The sequence below is a fragment of the Pseudophryne corroboree genome, chromosome 4, assembly GCF_028390025.1.
Source record: "Pseudophryne corroboree isolate aPseCor3 chromosome 4, aPseCor3.hap2, whole genome shotgun sequence".
In the NCBI taxonomy this organism is placed as follows: domain Eukaryota; kingdom Metazoa; phylum Chordata; class Amphibia; order Anura; family Myobatrachidae; genus Pseudophryne; species Pseudophryne corroboree.
The window spans coordinates 374,254,877-374,279,888 of NC_086447.1; the positions used below are offsets into that span (position 1 = coordinate 374,254,877).

The window sequence follows — 25,012 nt, forward strand, 5'->3', positions numbered from 1 at the left end:
AGAAACTAGACTCTACGCGTCTGGTTCCCTTCAAAGCGGGGGGGGGGGGAACAGCAGGGCACTGCGGGGGGCACAGTGGCGGATCTTGCCCTGGTGCAGCGCCCTCCGGATGGCGCCGGCGCCCTCCGGAAGGCGGCGCCCCGGGCAAAAGTACCGCTTGCCCGTGGCAAGAACCGCCACTGTGTGGGTGGCCATGTTGCTAGCGACTTTGTGAGATGTGATGCGCTGTACATCAAACCTGACGTTATTGCTAGCCACAACATGTATGCTAATGATGATCGGAAAAATGTGTACCCAGTTTTAGAACCAAAACATGAAATGAATACAAAACCAAAACCGGGAGGTGGAAGCACATTTCAAATTAAGTAAAAAAAAGTGAAAGAAAAAAATGCACCATTGCATAAAATAAATAATCACTTGGGGCCTTCCTACCTCTATGTCTGTTTTTACCCAGTTTTGTTCTATTACTGTTGTTCTAATTATAAAGCGCAACGGAATATGCTGCGCTATATAAGAAACTTAATAAATAATAAATAAATAATAAATAAATAGGTAGGCACTGCTAGTGAAAAGATAATCTAAAAAAACCCAGGCCAAATGTAAAGCTAATTTTAGCTATGTCAAAAAGTTGGTATTACATCTGATCTCTCAAACCAAATATATCCGAGATTAACAATTTGGAGAAGGTACAGCATGGGCTGTTTACAGTATCTGGGAATACATCAGGGTATGAGTTTACACAATAAAATAATATTCCACTAATAATTTCATATAATCCTAATAGTATGTGACGTTGATCCAAAGCATTATGGGAAAGGTCATCTCCACAAAGGGAATCTAGACGCTACTAAACCCTATGGCAGTGGAGTGGTCCCCAAACTTTTGACTCACTGTGCCAGAGAGTATCAGAATTTTTTTCACGGAACCCCTAGGCCAAAAGTTCAATTGTGTGATGAGGGACAGGAAACAATTCTGTTTGTTCACATATTTTTTAATTGCCAGCCACCAGCATACTGGTTTTGCCTATTACATTGAACATAAATAATCTGAATTGGTCCTGGACCACTAACCCGTGGCAACCCTGAAGTTGTGAAGCACACACGGTGGCACGTCATGCAATTTGAGTGAGAACCACTGCCTTATGGGGAGCTTTTTGCGGTTGATTCTATATCGGAGTGGGAGAAAGGACCTTCTGACGTACCTAGGGGAGGAGACCCGTCACCAGGGGGAGGAGCTACGGCCGAACAAAGTACCCGAAAAGTACGCTTGCGGGCTCGCTTCGCTCATCACGCTTCAGGCACGGTGGCTCGCTCCGCTCGCCACTTAATTACTAAAGGTAATAGTTGGTGGCGTGGATACTAGAGCAACTGACCCGCTGGCGTAGCTACTCCCCCTTGTGTCATAGCTCCTCCCCCTGACGGAAAAGGTCCCTTAGGCCACTTGGATCTAGCCTCAACCGCTTTTTGCAGATACAACGCAAAAGTGCCACGCGGGAGCAATCGCACAGTGACAGTAGGATGCCGGGAAATGTAGTGCACACTGCAGGCAGAGCAGCGGAGGATGCCGGGACATGTAGTGTAGAACAGTGGAAGATGCCGGGACGGTTGAGGCTAGATCCAAGTGGCCTAAGGGCCGAAACACACGAGGCGGCTGGCGCCGCCCGGCAAACACCCGGCCGGCTTTAAACTGCTGCCGTGATGTAAAGACACATGCAGCGCAATGTGTCCTACACACGGCACGGTCCCGGCCCGGCTGCAGGGTTGCAGCCGGGTCTCACCACTGGAAGGTCCGGCTGCCGAGCGGGCGCCTGGCCGTCTTTGCAGCCAGTAAACCGTGTGTGTGAAGGGGAGCTTGCACACACAATGGTTTTTTCCCAAGCCGTGTCTAATGCTGCGCATGCGCACAGCATCACACACGGCTCAAAGCCGTCCTGTGTGACAGACTCTGCCGGTTTCTCCAGGATGGCAAAAAGCCGGACAAAATTTGTCCGGCTTTTGCCATCAGGGAAAAATCGGAGTGTGTGTTACAGCCCTAAGGGACCTTTTCCGTCAGGGGGAGGAGCCACGATACAAGGGGGAGGAGCTACGCCAGCGGGACAGTTGCTCTAGTATCTACGCCACCAACTATTACCTTTAGTAATTAGGTGGCGAGCGAAGCGGAGCGGAGCGAGCCACCGTGCCCGAAGCGTGGCGAGCATACTTTTCGGGTACCTTGTTCGGCCGTAGCTCCTCCCCCTGGTGACGTGTCTCCTCCCCTAGGTACGTCAGAAGGTCCCTTCTCCCCTCCGATATAGAATCAACCATGCCGGGACATGTAGTGTAGAACAGTGGAGGATGCCGGAACATGTAGTTTGTTAGGTGACTGTCATCATTAATCTTGAAACTGGAAGAAAGTGTGGAAGTGTCTGTGTCGACCCCTGTCACCGGCTGCCAGCGTCTGGCATTAGCGGGGACTTATTTGCCGTCCTCTCCGGGAGTGTCATGGAGCTATCAGCGCTGGACACCGTCTGCCTGGCCTCCAGTGTAGCCCTGACCAGTGTCTTCTATCACTTGTATCGGCGGCAGCGGGCGGCAATGAGGCGCATAGAGGTGAGGTGGTGCTGCTGCTGAGTGCATATCTTCCCTGCATTGTAACTGTAATGAGCTGGCTTATTACCCCGGCCCTCGTCCTCACTGCTTCTTCTATCCATCAGGCAGCTCCTAGGCTACAGGTGGGTGCAGACCTGAGGACATTCATGGAATCCTCGCAGAAGTTGTGCTATTCTGTAATTGAGGGTGAGTGAGGTAAACCAAGCAGCCCCCATAACTACCGGTGCACTGTACATTGAACAGCAGACACATTTACTGTCTTCAATCTAGGATTTTTGGGCAGGGTGCTGACCACTGAGAAAGGCGCATTTTCTGTTGCATTGTCAAAGCTGATTGTGTGTGTGTGTGTGTATATATATATCTATATATATATATATATATATCTATATATATCTATATATATATATATATATATCTATATATATCTATATATATATACACATATACAATATAGCATTAATATAGTCCATTTTACATTATATGTACTGTAATATAATGCCCCCATTATGCAACATGTAGTGCCCAAAATGCATATGCCACGCAGCAGCGCTTCCAGTTGATATTATGCCACACGGTATTGCCAATTTACATTATGCCACACAGTAGCACCCTTTATTTACATTATGCCACACAGTAGCACCCTTTATTTACATTATGCCAAACAGAAGTGCTCCTTATTCACAGTATGTCGCACTGTAGTGCCTCTTACCGTATGCCGCAGTAGTGCCCCTTATTTACATTGTCTCACAGTAATACCTACTTTATAGCAGAACGCATTAGAATGGGAACTACAGTGGATATGATGTGTGCACAGCAGCTAAAAAAGGGAGTCACATAAATCTGAATAAAGTGCATTTGTTTGGGGCTTTAAATGTGTTTCCTGTATTTGTGAAATTAATACCACTTTAAGTAAAATGTTTACATTGAGGATGTTAGGAGTCTTAAGGCCCAAACACATTAGATGAGTCATGTAGTGTTTCCCCATCCCGGGCAGTGTGGTTGGCGGCCACTCGTACACACTGAGCGATATGACCAATCATATCGCTCAGTGACGTCACGCAGCTGCCGGCCGTGCATGCAGCACCTGGACGACAGTCCAGATTGACCATGCATGCACTGCCGATAGCGTTCGTCGCTGGCGTCATACACACTTGTCGATAAAATGAGCGACGTCGCTCAGGAAGGGGGGAAAATGAGCGACATCGCTCATTTTACCGGCGAGTGTGTATGGGCCTTTACGCCTTCCTAACCCAGTTTCGTGAGGGGAGGTGATGAGGTGAGGCAGAGCCTTTCCTGTCATACTACCGTTTGTGCCAGAGTTTTGACTGTATAAAGTATATAAAGAATATGTTAAAAATATCTTCTTTGTATTATTGTAATAATTTTCATAGTCCAATCTCTGGAGTAAAAAGTCTCACCTGCTTACCTTTTCCGCCCATCTCTGATCAAAACCCACCAAATTTCCAGGAGTTTATACTGCTGCACCTGTGTATAATACTCACATGTACCATTTGGCTCATATATGGTGTGTAAATCTGGCTCTGGTACTAACCAGTGCCTCCTGAAAAATTTACCTCACCGCACGTCCCTGTCCGAACCCATGAACAGGTTTTGGAACCTCTTGTTACCTTTTCTGTAGTGATCTCTTGTTGCACCTACTTAATTCCAGTGTGTACATCATGGCTGTAAGGAGGACAGTGTGGCTGTTGCCGTTGCACAGGGCAGAGTGCCCTGGGGACAGCACCCTCATTGACCCTACATCTGGCTAGGTGTTTCACTGCTGCAGGGACGCCCGGCGTGTCCTTTGGACATACAGTACTGGCCATGCATTTTGCAGGCTGTACAGCTGCTACGAGCGTCCTTAGGATGCTTGGAGAAGTGCAGTAGTGAACCTGTGATTGTGGTCTTAGATCACCACTGCTCTGCTCTGCAAAGCAGCAAGTGATCCCTGAGTAGAGACATCTAAATAGTGCAGGGAGGTGAGCTAGGGAGTGCTGGACATGCCCCCAAAATAAGGAAATGTGGGATGTGTCATGTGACCGCATCCACCCAATTGCGGTCACACCCCCATCCAGCCGAGGTCACACACCCTTTTCAGACTCAGAAAAATTTAGTACTGTATATAGCAGTTCAGGTTTGTCAGAAAACATGGCCCAGATTTATCAAGACTTGGGTAGTGATAATTTGCACGGTGATATAGTACCAACCAATCCGCTCCTAACTGCCATGTTACAGATTGTGACAGATGATTGGTTGGTACTTTATCATTGTGCAATTTATCACTCTCCAAGGCTTGATAAATCTGTGCCCAAGAAAGTTAGCAGTTGGCAAAACCATGGTGGTCATTCCGAGTTGTTCGCTCTGTAATTTTCTTCGCATCGCAGCGATTTTCCGCTAATTGCGCATGCGCAATGTTCGCACTGCGCCAAGTAAATTTGCTAAGAAGTTTGGTAATTTACTCACGGCATTACGAGGTTTTTTCTTCGTTCTGGTGATCGTAATGTGATTGACAGGAAGTGGGTGTTTCTGGGCGGAAACTGGCCGTTTTATGGGAGTGTGTGAAAAAACGCTGCAGTTTCTGGGAAAAACGCGGGAGTGGCTGGAGAAACGGGGGAGTGTCTGGGCGAACGCTGGGTGTGTTTGTGACTTCAAAACAGGAACGAAACTGACTGAACTGATCGCAGTGGCAGAGTAAGTGTCGAGCTACTCAGAAACTGCTAAGAAATTTCTATTCGCAATTTTGAGAATCTTTCGTTCGCAATTTTGATAAGCTAAGATTCACTCCCAGTAGGCGGCGGCTTAGCGGGTGCAATGCTGCTAAAAGCAGCTTGCGAGCGAACAACTCGGAATGACCACCAATGTGCACTGCAGGTGTGGCAGATATAACATGTGCAGAGAGAGTTAGATTTGGGTGGGTTATATTGTTTCTGTGCAGGGTGAATACTGGCTGGTTTTTTTTCTACACTGCAATTTAGATTTCAGTTTGAACACACCCCATCCAAATCTAGTCTCTCTGCACATGTTATATCTGCCCCCCCCTGCACTGCACATAAGGGGTCATTCTGAATTGATCGTAGCTGTGCTAAATTTAGCACAGCTACGATCAGGCACTCAGACATGCGGGGGGATGCCCAGCACAGGGCTAGTCCTCCTCGCATGTCAGTGCCAGCATCCCCCGCTGAAGTGCAAAAGCATTGCACAGCAGCGATGCTTTTGCATTTCAGGAGTACCTCCCGGCCTGCACAGCTCCTGCGGCTGGCCGGGAGAACCTCTTTGCTGCCCGGGTCGCAGCGTCTGCCTGTGACGTCACGCAGCCGCCGCGGCCCGCCCCCCCCATGGTCCGGCCATGCCTGCGTTGGCCGCGCCCCCTAAATGGCGGCATAACGCTGCCGTCCAGCCCCCTCCCGCCCAGCGACCGCCTCTGCCTGTCAATCAGGCAGAGGCGATCACAAGGCAACGACGGCGCAATTCTGACCCGATTGCACCGCTGCAAACAACTGCAACGTGAGATCGGGTCGGAATGACCCCCACGGTTTTGCAAAATTGATAAGTTTATTGGTTTGCTAACCAACCTGAATAAGGCCTATGGCCCACTATAGGTTGCATTTACAAAGTAGCTATATGTCTTTTCCTATCTTTTACATTTCTTCTATATTCCCACTGCTGATATTATTCTATATTATTTTATTCTAATAATAATTCTAACTAAGCATATTGGGTTTATCTCACAGGGAGGGTGGAAGCTGTCGGCACACCTCTATGCAGCCAGAACCATCCACATCTCCAAGCTGTAATTCAGAGGCATCAAATGATGGAGCATCGTCTGTTTTGGAACAGCCTGACAAGAAGCTGGTGAGATAAAACATAGACTAGAAGCTACTACTACTGCAAGCTAATTATTTAGTGGCAGAAGTTCATAGTTTAAGTGTAAATTGGTTTACACTGGTTGAAATTAAGTATGCTGGAGATATAACAGCTTGAAATTGTTTTATTTCTTTAAAAAGTCACACTTGAGCACTGGGTAGTGATATTCTTTGGAATCTTAAGTGTGATTAACAGAGTGAGACTCTTTAGTGGTTACTTATAGATATCTGTGCAAAGTGCTGTAAACCATGGCAGCCTATCAGACATTTGCTTTCGGGTCTAGCTTGTACTATAGCAGGGTGGCACCAGATATGCCGGCTGTCAAGATCCCGGCGCTCAGCATACCGGCGCCGGAATCCCGGCAGCCGGCATATGACAACTATTCTCCCTCTTGGGGTGTCCACGACACCCCTGGAGGGAGAATAATTAGTGTGGCGAGCGCTGCGAGCCCGCAAGGGGCTCTTTTGCGCTCACCCCGCTGCCGGCATTCGGGATCCCGGTGCCGGTATGCTGGACACTGGGATCCCAAGCGTCGGTAGAACGTAGTAGAACCCTATAGCATACCTTCCAACATGAACCTCTCCAGGAGGGACAAAATGCTCTGCTTCTGGTCTTCACTCTTAATGTATGATTGCCATCACCTGTGGTGAACTAGTTAATGGACACGAAAGGTGTTTCTCTATCGTCCTAAGTGGATGCTGGGGTTCCTGAAAGGACCATGGGGAATAGCGGCTCCGCAGGAGACAGGGCACAAAAAAGTAAAGCTTTTACCAGATCAGGTGGTGTGCACTGGCTCCTCCCCCCATGACCCTCCTCCAGACTCCAGTTAGATTTTTGTGCCCGGCCGAGAAGGGTGCAATCTAGGTGGCTCTCCTAAAGAGCTGCTTAGAGAAAGTTTAGCTAGGTTTTTTATGTTACAGTGATTCCTGCTGGCAACAGGATCACTGCAGCGAGGGACTGAGGGGAGAAGGAGTCAACTCACCTGCGTGCAGGATGGATTGGCTTCTTGGCTACTGGACATCAAGCTCCAGAGGGACGATCACAGGTACAGCCTGGATGGTCACCGGAGCCGCGCCGCCGGCCCCCTTGCAGATGCTGAAGACAGAAGAGGTCCAGAATCGGCGGCTGAAGACTCCTGCAGTCTTCTAAAGGTAGCGCACAGCACTGCAGCTGTGCGCCATTTTCCTCTCAGCACACTTCACACAACAGTCACTGAGGGTGCAGAGCGCTGGGGGGGGCGCTCTGAGAGGCAAATAAAAACCTTATTAGAGGCAAAAAATACCTCACATATAGCCCACAGAGGCTATATGGAGATATTTAACCCCTGCCTAACTTCAAAAATAGCGGGAGACGAGCCCGCCGAAAAAGGGGCGGGGCCTATCTCCTCAGCACACAGCGCCATTTTCTCTCACAGAAAAGCTGGAGAGAAGGCTCCCAGGCTCTCCCCTGCACTGCACTACAGAAACAGGGTTAAAACAGAGAGGGGGGGCACTGATTTTGGCGATATTGTATATATATAAAAGATGCTATAAGGGAGAAACACTTATATAAGGTTGTCCCTATATAATTATAGCGTTTTTGGTGTGTGCTGGCAGACTCTCCCTCTGTCTCCCCAAAGGGCTAGTGGGTCCTGTCCTCTGTCAGAGCATTCCCGGTGTGTGTGCTGTGTGTCGGTACGTGTGTGTCGACATGTATGAGGACGATGTTGGTGAGGAGGCGGAGAAATTGCCTGTAATGGTGATGTCACTCTCTAGGGAGTCGACACCGGAATGGATGGCTTATTTAGAGAATTACGTGAGAATGTCAACACGCTGCAAGGTCGGTTGACGACATGAGACGGCCGACAATCTATTAGGACCGGTCCAGGCGTCTCAGAAACACCGTCAGGGGTTTTAAAAACGCCCATTTACCTCAGTCGGTCGACACAGACACAGACACGGACACTGAATACAGTGTCGACGGTGAATAAACAAACGTATTTCTCATTAGGGCCACACGTTAAGGGCAATGAAGGAGGTGTTACGTGTTTCTGATACTACAAGTACCACAAGAAAGGGTATTATGTGGGAGTGAAAAAACTACCTGTAGTTTTTCCTGAATCAGATAAAATAAAATGAAGTGTGTGATGATGCGTAGGGTTACCCCGATAGCAAATATTGGCGTTATACCCTTTCCCGCCAGAAATTAGGGTACGTTGGGAAACACCCCTTAGGGTGATAAGGCGCTCACACGCTTATCAAGTGGCGTTACCGTCTCCAGATACGGCCGCCCTCAAGGAGCCAGCTGATAGGAAGCTGGAAAAATATCCTAAAAAGTATATACACACATACGGTGGTTATACTGCGACCAGCGATCGCCATCAGCCTGGAGATGCAGTGCTGGGTTGGCTTGGTCGGATTCCCTGACTGAAAATATTTTATTCATGTAGAGCATTTAATAGGATGCATTCTATATATATGTATGTGAGATGCACAGAGGGATATTTGCTCTCTGGCATCAAGATAAGTGCGTTGTCCATATCTCCCAGAAGATGTCAGGGACACGACAGTGGTCAGGTGATACAGATCCCATACGGCAGATGGAAGTATTGCTGTATAAAGGGAAGGAGTTATTTGGGGGTCGGTCCATCGGACCTGGGGACCACAGCAACAGCTGGGAAATCCAACCTTTTTTACCCCAAGTTACATCTCAGCTAAAAAAGACACCGTCTTTTCAGCCTCAATCTTTCCTTTCCCATGAGGGCATGCAGGCAAAAGGCCAGTCATATCTGCCCAGACATAGAGGTAAGGGAAGTAGACTGCAGCAGGCAGCCCTTTCCCAGGAAAAGAAGCCCTCCACCGCGTCTGCCAAGTCCTCAGCATGACGCTGGGGCCGTGCAAGCGGACTCAAGGTGGGGGGGTAGTCTCAAGAGTCTCAGGGCGCAGTGGGATCACTCGCAAGTTGACCCCTAGATCGTACGAGTATTATCCCAGGGGTAAAGATTGGAGAGTCGAGACATCTTCTCCTCGCAGGTTCCTGAAGTCTGCTTTACCAACGGCTCCCTCCGACAGGGAGGCAGCATTGGAAACAATTCACAAGCTGTATATCCAGCAGGTGATAATCAAAGTACCCCTCCTACGACAAGGAAAAGGGTATTATTTTTCCACACTATATTGTGGTACTGAAGCCAGACGGCTTGGTGACACATAGTCTAAATCTAAAATGTTTTGAACACTTACATAAAAGGTTCAAATCGAGATAAAGTCACTCAGAGCAGTGATAGCGAACCGGAAAAAAGGGGACTATATGGTGTCCCTGGACATCAAGGATTACCTCCATGTCCAAATTTTGTCCTTCTCATCAAGGGTACCTCTGGTTCGTGGTACAGAACTGTCAATATCAGTTTCAGACGATGCCGTTTGAATTATCCACGGCACCCCGGGCCTTTTTACCAAGGTAATGGCCGAAAAGATGTTTCTTCAAAGAAAAAAGGCATCTAAATTATCCCTTACTTGCACGACCTAAAAAGGGCAAGTTCCAGAGAACAGTTGGAGGTCGGAAGAGCACTATCTAAAGTAGTTCTTCGACGGCACGACTGGATTCTAAATATTCCAAGAATCGCAGCTGTTTTCCGACGATACGTCTGCTGTTCCTAGGGATGATTCTGGACACGGTTCAGAAAAAGGTTTTTCTTCCCGAGGAAAAAGCCAAGGAGTTATCCGACCTGTCAGGAACCTCCTAAAACCAGGAAAGGTGTCTGTATATCAATGCACAAGAGTCCTGGGAAAAATGGTGGCTTTTTACGAAGCAATTCCATTCGGCAGATTCCATGCAAGAATTTTCCAAAGGGATCTGTTGGACAAATGGTCAGGGTCGCATCCTCAGATGCACCTGCGAATAACCCTGTCGCCAAGGACAAGGGTATATCTTCTGTGGTGGTTGCAAAAGGCTCATCTATTGGAGGGCCACAGATTCGGCATACAGGATTTGATCCTGGTGACCACGGACGCCAGCCTGAGAGGTTGGGGAGCAGTCACACAAGGAAGAAACTTCCAGGGGGTATGGACGAACCTGGAAAAGTCTCTTCACATAAACATTCTGGTACTAAGAGCAATCTAAAATGCTCTAAGCCAGGCGGAACCACTCCTGCAAGGAAAACCGGTGTTGATTCAGTCGGACAACATCACGGCGGTCGCCCATGTAAACAGACAGGGCGGCACAAGAAGCAGGAGTGCAATGGCAGAAGCTGCCAAGATTCTTCGCTGGGCGGAGAATCACGTAATAGCACTGTCAGCAGTGTTCTTCCCGGGCGTGGACAACTGGGAAGCAGACTTCCTCAGCAGACACGATATTCACCCGGGAGAGGGGGGTCTTCATCCAGAAGTCTTCCACATGCTAATAAACTGTTGGGAAAGACCAATGGTAGACATGATGGCGTCTCGCCTCAACAAGAAACTGGACAAGTATTGCGCCAGGTCAAGAGATCCACAGGCAATAGCTGTGGACGCACTGGTAACACCTTGGGTGTACAAATCAGTATATGTGTTTCCTCCTCTGCCTCTCATACCAACGGTATTGAAGATTATACGGTGAAGAGGAGTAAGAACAATACTAGTGGCTCCGGATTGGCCAAGAAGGACTTGGTACCCGGAACTTCAAGAGTTGGTCACGGACGACCCGTGCCCTCTACTTCTGAGAAGGGACCTGCTACAACAGGGTCCCTGTCTCTTTCAAGACTTACCGCGGCTGCGTTTGACGGCATGGCGGTTGAACGCCAGATCCTAAAAGGGAAAGGCATTCCAGAAGAAGTCATTCCTACCTTGATTAAGGCAAGGAAGGAAGTCACCGCGAAACATTATCACCGCATTTGGCGAAAATATGTCGCGTGGTGCGAGGATCGGAGTGTTCCGACGGAGGAATTTCAACTGGGTCGTTTCCTACATTTCCTACAATCAGGATTGTCTATGGGTCTCAAATTGAGATCTATTAAGGTTCAAATTTCGGCCCTGTCAATATTCTTCCAAAAAGAATTGGCCTCAGTTCCTGAGGTACAGACTTTTGTTAAAGGAGTACTGCATATACAGCCTCCTGTGGTGCCTCCGGTGGCACCGTGGGATCTAAATGTAGTTTTAGATTTCCTCAAATCCCATTGGTTTGAACCATTGAATAAGGTGGATTTTAAATATCTCACATGGAAAGTGACTATGTTACTGGCCCTGGCTTCCGCCAGGAAAGTATCTGAATTGGCGGCTTTATCTTATAAAAGCCCTTATCTAATCTTCCATTCGGATAGGGCAGAACTGAGGACTCGTCCGCATTTTCTCCCTAAGGTGGTATCAGCGTTTCACCTGAACCAACCTATTGTGGTGCCTGCGGCCACTGGCGACTTGGAGGACTCCAAGTTGTTGGACGTTGTCAGAGCCTTAAAAATATACATTTCAAGGACGGCTGAAGTCAGAAAATCTGACCCGCTGTTGATACTATATGCACCCAACAAGTTGGGTGCCCCTGCTTCTAAGCAGACGATTGCTCGTTGGATTTGTAACACAATTCAACTTGCTCATTCTGTGGCAGGCCTGCCACAGCCTAAATCTGTTAAGGCCCATTCCACAAGGAAGGTGGGCTCATCTTGGGCGGCTGCCCGAGGGGTCTCGGCATTACAATTCTGCCGAGCAGCTACGTGGTCGGGGGAAAACACGTTTGTAAAATTCTACAAATTTGATACCCTGGCAAAAGAGGACTTGGAATTCTCTCATTCGGTGCTGCAGAGTCATCCGCACTCTCCCGCCCGTTTGGGAGCTTTGGTATAATCCCCATGGTCCTTTCAGGAACCCCAGCATCCACTTAGGACGATAGAGAAAATAAGAATTTACTTACCGATAATTCTATTTCTCGGAGTCCGTAGTGGATGCTGGGCGCCCATCCCAAGTGCGGATTATCTGCAATACTGTACATAGTTATTGTTAACAAATTCGGGTTATATTGTTAAGGAGCCATCTTTAAGAGGCTCTTTCTGTTATCATACTGTTAACTGGGTTTAGATCACAAGTTGTACGGTGTGATTGGTGTGGCTGGTATGAGTCTTACCCGGGATTCAAATTGCCTCCCTTATTGTGTACGCTCGTCCGGGCACAGTACCTAACTGGAGTCTGGAGGAGGGTCATGGGGGGAGGAGCCAGTGCACACCACCTGATCTGGTAAAAGCTTTACTTTTTTGTGCCCTGTCTCCTGCGGAGCCGCTATTCCCCATGGTCCTTTCAGGAACCCCAGCATCCACTACGGACTCCGAGAAATAGAATTATCGGTAAGTAAATTCTTATTTTCTCCACAGGTGATGGTAATCGTACATTAAGAGGGAAGTCCAGTACCAGAGCATTCTGTCCCTCCTGGAGAGGGTCGTGTTGGGAGGTATGCTATAGCGATCACGGCCAATTGCTGATGTATTGGCTCTTGTGTTCTGCACCTTTAACCATTTAGCTGATGATTTCCCCCCCCCAAAATCCGCTCCGAAATTGTCGGTTTTTTTATGAGTGAATTAGGTGAAGAACTTGAATTTAACCCATACTTGCCTACATGACCCTCTCCATGAGGGAGATAATGCTGTGTTCCTGGACTTTCCTGGTAATGTATGATTGCCATCACCTGTGGTGAGCTAGTTAATTAATAAGAAAGGTGTTTCACCACAGGTGATGGCAATCATACATTACCAGGAAAGTCCAGGAACAGAGCATTTCTGCTGCCGGGTACACTGGGCTCCACAAGGATAGACATTGGGGTGTAGAGTAGGGTCTTGATCCGAGGCACCAACAGGCTCAAAAGCTTTGACTGTTCCCAAGATGCATAGCGCCGCCTCCTCTATAACCCCGCCTCTCTGCACAGGAGCTCAGTTTTAGTTTTGTAGTTGGTGCTGCAGATAGCTTGCACATAACAGAGGGGCTGCTCCTGGCAGCCCTAAGAAGAGCTTTTTTTTTTAAGTAAAGTGAAGACTACAAGGGCTGCAGCAGAGTGTAGATGTCAGAAGACATTCCCTGCTGCAGCTCCATCTCTCCCCAGCGGCGCTGTACACTCCCGTGCCCTGGTTGCCGGGTACCTACAGCAGGAGGCTCCGGTTTTCTTCAAGTTAGACACACACGGCTGGGGCTCTCCGGGATCGTGTGGCCGGGCTTCGGAAGGTGGTAAGTGGCTTCCGTTCGCAAGACCCGCGCTGTATCGCAATCCAGCGCGGCCGGTGGGAGGCGGGCCGCACACGCTGGCGTGGACACTGTGGCATACAAGCGACCCCACTAGGCCACCAGGGCAAGGGTACAGGTCAAGTTTCTCTTATAAACCATTTTAAATTGGCCCGCAGTACCGGTGGTTAAGTCCAGCAGGGAAATAAGGCTCAGACCTGTAGCCCCCAGCCCCAGGGCGCCATTTACAGTAAATCTTCCCGCCCTGGAGCTGCATATCTGTCTCTCCCTCACTCCCAGTCAGTGTTTGGGTGCCATTTCTCTCAGCTACACTGTTCCTGGGACTGCTTGGGCAAATTCTCCTTTGTAAAGCCGCCTGATAGTCAGCGCTGTGCCTTTACAAGACACTTAAGTATTCTACATGTCATTTAGACAGTGATAGTTAAGAAACAGTGCATTTGGTCAGGGTTATCTGGTACAAGTACCCTGTGATATACATCCAGTCTTTACTGTGCAGTGTTATATCTATTGTTTACAGAGCTATATATAAGCTAGTCCAGTGCAGTATTATTGCTTGTCATAACGTCCTCATTGTACAAACTGTGACTGTATGTGTGTGCATTAGCTTGTTGGGTGATTTTCATTTCGTGTCTCTCACTCAACTTGCTATCCCTCTATTCTATAACCTGAGGGGGCTTGGTGCGTCAGGTTTATAATAATATAATATAGGATATTCACAAGATACACTCTAATTGTATTTTTCTCTGTGATTTTAGTCACCATATCTCTCCTGTAATCCCTGTTGACATACACAGGGGTTTGGGTCAGGTATTGTGCTGCTGACAGATGTACTGTGTTAATTTACATTGCAGTTATAACATGTCTGCTTCTGAGGGTAACAATTCTGAGGCTGAACACACTAGCAGTGTTGCTGACGCCACAGGTACCTATGAGGAATATATAGCAGCTGAGGGCTCTGGTTCTGGGGGCTCCTTGCCCCCCAGTGGGACTATGGCAACGGGGGTCCATAATGACCCGCCGTGGGCTACTTTCTCCACACTTCTGAATACGCTAGTTACTAAACTAACTCCCCCTATGGGACCCCCCATGCCGGTTCAACCGTATATGGTCCCTGCGGTTAATCCGCCGTAGGCAGATAACTTGTCCGCTCATTTGAAGAAATTGAACCAGTCACTGACTACTAAAAAGTCTGACCCTCGCTCGCCTAAGACCAAGGGGTCCTCTAAGCGGGCCATTACTTCCTCACAATCCGCTGCTGTCACTGACACCTCTCCATTCCCCGTGCAGGGGCCAGCGGCTGACCTCAGTAATACCGCTCCGGGCTCTCCCTCCTGTCACCAAGACAGAGGCTCGTGGTTCACCACACGGTGCATTCGCTCACAGTATCATACATGTGAGCGTCAATTCATTGTTGCAAGGGTCCTTTTCACTCCAGGACCATTGGAATGAATCTTTAGTTACCTATTCTCAGGACTGTTCGGGACTCATATGGACCAAGTGAGTTACATGTATGCAAACACAGACTTTTTATTTTACTCTTAACAGTTATCAATCACTGCTGTTATTATATTTAAAACGATACCCCTGGGGTCATAAGTTTTGGAATAACAAGAATTCACATTCCAGTTATAAGAATAGCAATAAGTATTTAGACACAGAGATAAGGTATTTTTATGTTAAATTGTGAACTATACTCCCGGGAGATATGTTGTAATTATTATTACGTTTTATGCATCAAAATAAATGTTTCTTACATTTGATTGTTGAGCGCAACTTGGTATATTTTTCTACATAGGTGTGTTTTAGGGGATTGGCATTCCCTTTCCAAGCTGCTGCTGACAATCATTTATACACCACCACTCACTGAGCGCTCAGCTTATTCTTTCTTTGTCACTGACACCTCGTCTGATGAAGATGGCGCTTACACTGACCCCACAGATTCTGACACAGATAATACTGATGGGGATGGTGGTTCACAAGTGGATGTTCCTGATCTATTGGAGGCTATTAAGTTGATTCTACAGATCACGGATGATCCCGAGCCATCCGTCCCTCCTAAGAAACCAGATAGATTCAAGCGTCGGAAGGTGGTTAAACAAGTTTTACCTCATTCTGATCACCTGGTGGATATACGTCAGGAATCCTGGGAAAATCCAGGGAAGAAGTTCGTGCCTCACAAGAAGATGCTGGCTCGCTATCCCCTTGCGGCAGAGCTGTCTAAAAATTGGGAGACACCTCCTCCAGTGGACTCGCATGTGGCAAGGATGGTGGTTTCCTCAGCTCTACCTGTCACTACCGTCACGTCTCTGAAAGAGCCTACGGATAAACGTGTGGAGGGTTGTCTAAAAGCGATTTACACCCTCACGGGTGCTGCGCAAAGGCCCACTATTGCAGCGACATGGGCTGCAGAAGCTATTGAAGCGTGGGCCCAAGAGTTGGAAGCTGAAATCTCTTCTGACCATGCTAGACAATGCTTGTCATATATTGTCACAGCTTCTCACTATATTAAAGAGGTGGCTTCTGATGCCGGTGTTCTGGCAGCCAAGGCTTCCACTACATCAGTCCTGGCTCGCCGGATATTGTGGCTAAGATCCTGGTCGGTGGATCTGGATTCTAGAAAAACCCTGGAGGTACTCCCTTTTAAAGGAGATATCTTATTCGGAGAGGACTTAAATAAGATAGTGGCTCATTTGGCTACTGCCAAAGCAGCCTGTCTACCAAGTACTGCTCCTTCACTGCCGAAGGCTAAAAGTACTTCTTTTCGTCCCTTTCGCCCTTCAGGTAAAGCAAAAGGTCAGGTGTACCACAAACAGGCCCGCACTTCCAAACTTGGTAAGCCAAAGCCCAAAAGAGCCTGGGCTGCCCGTCAACCGGCTTCCAAGACCGATAAGCCTGCAGCATGATGAGGCGGGCCTCCCCCTGGGGGACCCCAGGGTGGGGGGCCGGCTTCTAGGGTATACCCAGGATTGGTTGAAGACCACTTCAGATGCCTGGGTACGGGAAGTCGTCACTCGAGGTTACGCCATAGCCTTCAAAAACCATCCCCCTCGTCGATTTTGTCTGACAGACGTCCCTTCAGATCAGATAAAGGCAAAGACTTGGTACAGACCCTCCTGGACAGAGGTGTGGTAGTACAGATGCCTCTTGCTCAGAGAGGCCAGGGTACTATTCTCCGCTGTTTCTTGTCCCGAAACCGAATGGGTCTTTCCGGCCCATTCTCATCCTCAAGGCGTTGAACAAGTTTGAAAATTTCCAAGTTCCGTATGGAAACCCTTCGCTCTATAGTTCTGGCCTTGGAACCTGGGGATTATATGGTCTCCCTGGATATACAGGATGCTTACCTGCATGTTCCTATAGCAGTGTCGCATCAGCAGTACGACATGGTGGAGTATGCTCAATTTCATTCTCGCCCTCTCCAGAGGCTGATTCTGGCCAAGTGGGACGGCCTGCCTCACCGGATCAGGTCTCACATGATCTCATTGACTCCGGAGGTCCATCTGTCGCTGCACTGGTGGCTCCAGGATCAACGACTGTGCAGTGGTCGTCCCTTCTGGATCTTGTTGACAACGGATGCCAGTATAAGGGGTTGGGGCGCGGTGTTGGAGCAACACTCTCTTCAGGGTCGGTGGACCAAGGAGGAGTCTCCTCCCGAGCAACATTCTGGAATTGCGGGCGGTCTTCAACGCATTGAACCTGGCCCAGCATTTAATACAGAACCGTCCTGTTCAAATACAGTCGGACAACGCCACCACAGTGGCTTACATAAATCATCAAGGCGGCACTCGAAGCCGCCTGGCAATGAAGGATGTCTCACGGATTCTTCAGTGGGCGGAATGCCATCTACCGGCCATATCGGCAATATTCATTCCGGGAGTCCTGAATTGGGAAGCGGACTTTCTCCGTCGTCAGGACGTACACGCCGGAGAGTGGGGCCTCCATCCAGAAGTGTTTCAACTCCTAGTGGAAAGATGGGGCCTTACAGATGTGGAACTGATGGCGTCTCGACACAATCACAAGGTTCCGGTCTTCGGAGCAAGGACAAGGGATCCTCAAGCAGCATTCGTGGATGCACTGGCGGTGCCATGGAAGTTTTGGATGCCGTACGTGTTCCCTCCAGTGTCACTCCTGCCCAGGGTAATTCGGAAGTTCAAGCAAGGAGGAGGTTCCTGCTTCTCATAGCTCCAGCGTGGCCCAGACAGCACTGGTTCTCAGACCTTCAGGGCCCTCTCGTCAGAGCTTCCAATTCTACTTCCACAATGCCCAGACCTCCTCGTTCAGGGCCCCTGTGTCTACCAGGACCTGGTTCGGCTGTCTTTGACGGCGTGGCTCTTGAAGCTTCCGTCTTGAGGGCTAAAGGTTTTTCTGAGGTGGTCATTAAAACTATGTTGCGGGCTCGTAAACCGGCTTCTGCTCGGATTTACCATAGGGTCTGGCATTCTCACTTTCTTTGGAGCGTATCTAACAATTATGACGCTTCCAAGTTTAGTACGGCCAAACTTTTGTCTTTTCTGCAGCAGGGCCTGGATTTAGGCCTGCGTCTGGCTTCCCTCAAGGTTCATATTTCTGCCTTGTCGGTGTGGTTTCAGAGAAAAATTGCGACCTTGCCTGCTGTTCATACCTTTACTCAGGGTGTGTTGCATATCCAACCTCCCTATGTCCCGCCTGTGGCTCCTTGGGACTTGTCGGTGGTTTTGGAGACGTTACAAGAGTCTCCATTTGAACATCTTGGCTCAGCTGACCTTAAGTGGCTTTCCCTTAAGGTGGTGTTTTTGCTGGCTATTGTCTCCGAAAGAAGAGTGTCGGATTTGGGGGCCTTGTCCTGTAGTTCCCCATATCTGATTTTTCACCGTGACCGGGCGGTTCTTATGACTCGGCCCGGATTTTTACCAAAGGTGGTATCTTCGTTCCAACTTAACCAGGAGATTGTGGTTCCGGCCCTTGTCTCTCCTGACTTGTCTCCCAAAGAATGGTCTTTGGATGTGGTACGGGCTCTCCCTATCTATGTGAAGAGAACGGATTCTCTGAGAAAATCTGATTCTCTCTTTGTTTTGTTTGGTTTTAAAAAAACGTGGCTGGCCTGCTCACAAGCAGACCCTGGCCAGGGGATTAGAATGGTGATTGCACATGCTTATGTGAAGGCTGGTCTGTCAGCTCCTGCTCACATTACGGCCCATTCTACTCGGTCTGTTGGACCTTCTTGGGCGGCCCGCCGTCGTGCGACCCTTGAACAATTGTGCAAGGCGGCTACGTGGTCCTCAGTGAACACGTTCATAAGGTTCTATGCCTTTGATACTGCCGCTTCCCAGGATGCTTCCTTTGAACGCCGGGTTCTTGTGCCCGCTACGGTGCGTCCCCTCCCATAAGGAACTGCTTTAGGACATCCCCAATGTCTATCCTTGTGGAGCCCAGTGTACCCCGCAGCAGAAAACGAGATTTATGGTAAGAACTTACCTTTGTTAAATCTATTTCTGCGAGGTACACTGGGCTTTACAAGGCGCCCACCCTGACGCACTTAGCTCTTTGGGTTGGTATGGCATTAGCCGCTGACACTTCTTCTGTCGTGAGACTGTGGTGTTTGTGGCTACTAACTGTTGTCGTCTCTTTTCCTGCTACTGCATTGGGCTGGTTAACTAAAAACTGAGCTCCTGTGCAGAGAGGCGGGGTTATAGAGGAGGCGGCGCTATGCATCTTGGGAACAGTCAAAGCTTTTGAGCCTGTTGGTGCCTCGGATCAAGATCCTACTCTACACCCCAATGTCTATCCTTGTGGAGCCCAGTGTACCTCGCAGAAAGAGATTTAACAAAGGTAAGTTCTTACCATAAATCTCGTTTTTCTCCCTCATGGAGAGGGTCAGGTAGGCAAGTATGATTTAACCCTATCCAAAATTATTTTAGTTAAAAAAATGTAAAAAATAGTTTTTTAAAATAGTTTTTTCCCTCAAACATCGAATTATCGATTGGAAACATAGTGACCATTGGAACATCAGAAACATCGCGGCTTTCATTTTATAAGCCACGGACAGCCTGGAGGTACACAGGGGGGGGGGGCTTGGGGGGCTGGAGGGAGGGGTCCTGGCATGCTGTGGGAGAGTGCAGGGAGGCAGAGGGATCTTCCGGTCCCTCAGACAGCAGCAGCTAACACTGTTTATGAAAGCTTAAATATGCAAATCTGTACTAAAATTTTGCACCTAAATATCTTCTATCTAGTACAGGTTGAGTATCCCATATCCATATATTCCGAAATACGGAATATTCCGAAATACTGACTTTTTTGAGTGAGAGTGAGATAGTGAAACCTTTGTTTTTTGATGTCTCAATGTACACAAACTTTGTTTAATGCACAAAGTTATTAAAAATATTGTATTAAATGACCTTCAGGCTGTGTGTATAAGGTGTATATGAAACATAAATGAATTGTGTGAATGTAGACACACTTTGTTTAATGCACAAAGTTATAAAAAATATTGGCTAAAATGACCTTCAGGCTGTGTGTATTAGGTGTATATGTATCATAAATGCATTCTGTGCTTAGATTTAGGTCCCATCACCATGATATCTCACTATGGTATGCAATTATTCCAAAATACGGAAAAATCCCATATCCAAAATACCTCTGGTCCCAAGCATTTTGGATAAGGGAGACTCAACCTGTAGAAGTAATACAATGAAAGCAAATGTCTAGGTGATTACTATGTACAGAAACCTTAATTTGAGGATGGGATTAGATGAAGCGTGTGATTTATCCCAAAATTGAGTTGTCTTCCTTTTCTTCAGGAGTGAATATGTGCAAGTAATTCATGAGAGTGTGAAGTCTGTTCCCTTCCAGCTGTGTCCTCTGGAGGATAATGAGGATTCTGTCCTTGTATTTAATCCATTACATGCAACTGGTCTCACATTGGAAACAGTCTATCAGCATTTTCACGCTGCATCTCTTGGTGTAGGTGAGCTGATTGGACATTACTTGAGTGGGGATAAACCCACAGGAATATTAGAAACAGAGGCAATTCTTCCTGTGGGCAGAGTGCTGACTGGTCTCGGACTACTGACCTTGAACAATGAAGGGGTAATTACTTTACAGCCTCCCAAGGATGGTTCCAAGTATATATTATCCCTTACTGGATGTGACGACATACTGTACCAAGAAGAGTGTGCAGCTTATTTTTGGAGAGGCGCAGCATTTATCTGTGGTACTTTGGGTGCTGTTGTGCTCTGCATCTCATTGTATCGGGCCTATCAAAGGCATAAAGAGCAACACATAAAGGACGAATGGTGGGATGAGCTGCACATGGATGGTGAGATGCCTGAAGAGGACATGGTTACTTCTGAAAGACTCTGCGTAATCTGCATATCAAGACCACGAGAATGTGTAATACTGCCCTGCGGACACGTTTGTTGCTGCTTTCTCTGTTATCAAGCATTATCTAATGAGATATGCCCCATCTGTAGGTGCTATATACAAAGGATTGTCCCTCTATATCAAGCTTAAATGTAATGATGCCTGATGTAATTGCTGCTATGTCAAGAACAGTGAGAACATTGGAGTTCAAATCATTAAACTGTGGTCATTTACAAACAAGTGCAAATATGCGGTAACTTATAACAGGTGATTAGATGATGCAAGTAAAACTAAGCACAACCAAATATGAAGTAGTTATATGGGCTGCACTACTTGGTAAATGACTTACTTTTTTTGTATCTACTATTTCCAAAATGTGTGGAAGCTGATGGTTTGCAATACATGTATGCAACTTATCATCTGTGTAAGAGAAATCAATTGTATGTAAAATTTGAGACTACAGTTATTTAGTTTAATTTCTGATGTACTATATGTTCCCAAGAATGAATTCAAGTTACAAAAAGACTCTGGGTTAATGGACCACAACTTTTATATGTATTCTTTTAAACCCATTTGTAATAGAAAAAAAATAATAATCTTTTAATGCCTAAAACAAATTCATTTTTGTACTGGTAATCTATTTTAATCTGTATTGATAACAAAACTGGCTCCTCCCTCTATGCCCCTCCTCCAGACTCCAGTTAGATTCTGTGCCCAGTGAGACTGGATGCACACTGAGGAGCTCTCCTGAGTTTCTCTGAAAAAGACTGTTAGGTTTTTTATTTTCAGGGAGTCCTGCTGGCAACAGGCTCCCTGCTTCGTGGGACTGAGGGGAGAGAAGCAGACCTACTTCTGTGAGTTTCAAGGCTCTGCTTCTTAGGCTACTGGACCATTAGCTCCAGAGGGTCTGATCGCTAGGTACGCCTAGATGCTCGTTCCCGGAGCTGCGCCGTCACCCCCCTTGCAGAGCCAGAAGTCAGAAGACGGGTGAGTAGAAGAAGATCAGAAGACTTCAGTGACGGCTTTGAGATACCATGCTCCCACGCACACAGCGGCACTACAGGGTGCAGGGCGCAGGGGGGGGCGCCCTGGGCAGCATAACACCTCACTAATGAACTGGCAAAAGAGGTATAAAGTGCCTGGGCACTAAAACCAGACCCCTGCCAGTATAAATTTGTGAAAAAAAGCGGGCTGGGTTGTGAGCTGGCAAAACTCCCTCTGTGTTTCTCTAACAGGCTTTGCTGTGGGTCTGTCCCCTATAGCCCCAGTGTGGTTGTGGGTGTCGGTACGCGTGTGTCGGCATGTCTGAGGCTGAGTGCTCTTCCCAGGAGGAGGCTGGAGTGGGGACAGAACAGACTGTGGGAGTGACCCTGTTGGCACCGCCGACTGCTGATTGGGTAAATGTTTTGAGTGGTTTGAATGCAAATGTGGCTCTATTAAATAAGAGATTAGATAAATCGGAGTCTCAGAACCAGGCATGGAGAAAATCCATTGAGGATGCATTGTCACAAGTTCAGACCCCCTCTTGGTCGCAGAAGCGTTCATTTACCCAGATAGCGGATACAGATACTGACATGGACTCTGACTCCAGTGTCGACTATAGTGATGCCAGATTGAATCCTAAACTGGCTAAGAGCATTCAGTACATGATTGTGGCGATAAAATACATTTTACATATCACGGAGGATCCTGCTGTTCCTGACACAAGGGTCTGTATGTTTAAAGGAAAGAAACCTGAGGTAACGTTTCCTCCCTCTCATGAACTGAACACTCTTTTTGAAAAGGCTTGGTAAAATCCTGACAAAAAGTTACAGATTCCTAAGAGAATTCCGGTGGCATATTCGTTCCCCTCTGGGATCAAGGGGAAAGTGGGAGTCAACCCCCACTGTGGACAAAGCTCTATCGCGTCTGTCCAAAAAGGTGGCGCTTCCGTCTCCTGACACAGCAGCCCTGAAGGATCCTGCGGATCGTAAGCAGGAAAATTCATTGAAATCCATTTATGGGTACGCTGCTCAGACCTGCCATTGCCTCGGCATGGGTGAGTAGCGCTATTGAAAAGTCGACAGATAACTTGTCATCTGATATAGATTCCCTGGGTAGGGATAGCATTATTTTGACACTGGGTTATTATCAGGGACGCTGCAGCCTACCTAAGGGAAGCTGCGAGGGATATTGGCCTTTTGGGATCAAGGGCCAATGCCATGGCAGTCTCGGCTAGGAGGGCATTGTGGATTCATCAATGGAATGCTGATGCTGACTCTAAGAAGGCTGTGGAGTCTCTGCCGTATAAAGGTGGTGTCTGGTTTGGTGACGGCCTCGCTGACCTGTTGTCTACGGCTACCGCGGGTAAGTCATCATTTCTACCTTATGTCCCTGCACAACAAAAGGAAACGCCCCACTATCAGATGCAGACCTTTCGGCCCAATAAATACAAGAAAGGACGAGGGTCTTCCTTCCTTGCTACTAGAGCAGGGGTTCTCAAACTCGGTCCTCAGGACCCCACACAGTGCATGTTTTGCAGGTGACCCAGCAGGTGAACAGGTGTATTAATTACGCGCAGACACATTTTAAAAGGTCCACAGGTGGAGCTAATTATTTCACTTGCGATTCTGTGAGGAGACCTGCAAAACATGCACCGTGTGGGGTCCTGAGGACCGAGTTTGAGAAACTGTGTACTAGAGGAAGAGGTAGGGGAAAAAGGTCACCGGCTGTGGCAGGTTCCCAAGAGCAAAAGTCCTCCCCGGCTTCTGCCAAATCCACCGCATGACGCTGGGGCTCCTCTGCGGGAGTCCGCACCGGTGGGGGCACGTCTCCAACTTTTCAGTTAGGTCTGGGTTCGCTCGGCCCTGGATCCTTGGGTATTAGAAATAGTAGCCCAAGAATACAAATTGGAGTTTCAAGACGTGCCTCCTCACCGATTTTTCAAATCGGCCTTGCCAGCTTCTCTTCTTTTCCGGAAAGGGAGGTAGTATGCGCTGCTACACAAAAGATGTTTCAAAATCAAGTCATTGTCACGGTACCCCCGTCACAGAAGAGAAGGCTTTTATTCGAGCCTGTTCGTGGTCCCGAAGCCCGATGGCTCGGTCAGACCGATTCTGAACCTAAAATCCCTCAATTTCTATCTAAAAAAATTCAAATTCAAGATGGAATCTCTCCGAGCAGTGATCTCCAGTCTGGAGGAGGGGGATTTTATGGTGTCGGTCGACATAAAGGATGCCTACTTACACGTCCCCATATATCCTCCGCATCAGGCTTACCTGAGGTTTGCTGTTCAGGATTGTCATTACCAATTTCAGACGTTGCCGTTTGGTCTGTCCACGGCTCCGAGGATTTTCACCAAAGTGATGGTGGAAATTATGGTTCTCTTGCGCAAGCAAGGAATCACAATTATCCCGTACTTGGACGATCTCCTGATAAAGGCGAGATCCAAGGAGCTATTACTGAAAAACGTTACGCTCTCCCTGGCAATTATGCAACAACATGGTTGGCTCCTAAACTTGCCAAAATCACAGTTGGTTCTGACAACACGGCTGTCATTCTTGGGTATGATTCTGGACACAGAATTACAGAGAGTCTTTCTTCCAGTGGAAAAGGCTCTGGAAATCCAGAACATGGTCAAACAGATTCTGAAACCGGCAAGAGTGTTGATTCATCAATGCACTCGGTTGCTGGGGAAGATGGTGGCGGCCTACGAGGCCATTCAGTTTGGCAGGTTCCATGCCAGGGTGTTTCAGTGGGACCTGTTGGACAAGTGGTCCGGGTCTAGCCTGGACATGCTCCGGAAAATAGTCCTATCTTCCAGGACCAGAATCTCTCTCCTGTGGTGGCTGCACAGTTCTCACCTCCTAGAGCAGCGGTGGCCAACCTGTGGCTCTTGAGCCGCATGTGGCTCTTTCTTTATTCAAATGTGGCTCCCAACACTCTAAATCATGTGACCACAACAGATACAGAAACCGCTGCACTCCAGCCAGACACGCAGTAGCACTACAGGGACTGAAAACTAAAGGAGCCAGATACTAGAGGTGAGACACCCACAAGCAAACAGAGGACACATTA

At 47.9% G+C, this 25,012-nt stretch overlaps 1 protein-coding gene across 1 annotated transcript; it reads left to right on the forward strand.

The window, feature by feature from the left end:
• Positions 1-1,906: 1,906 nt before the first annotated feature.
• LOC134909593 (mitochondrial ubiquitin ligase activator of nfkb 1-A-like) lies at positions 1,907-20,842 on the forward strand. The gene is given in 5 exon segments (XM_063916626.1): positions 1,907-2,588; positions 2,693-2,774; positions 6,320-6,440; positions 20,395-20,687; positions 20,690-20,842. Coding segments are annotated over 5 exon segments (660 nt in total). The 5' UTR covers positions 1,907-2,480; the 3' UTR covers positions 20,746-20,842.
• Positions 20,843-25,012: the final 4,170 nt, after the last annotated feature.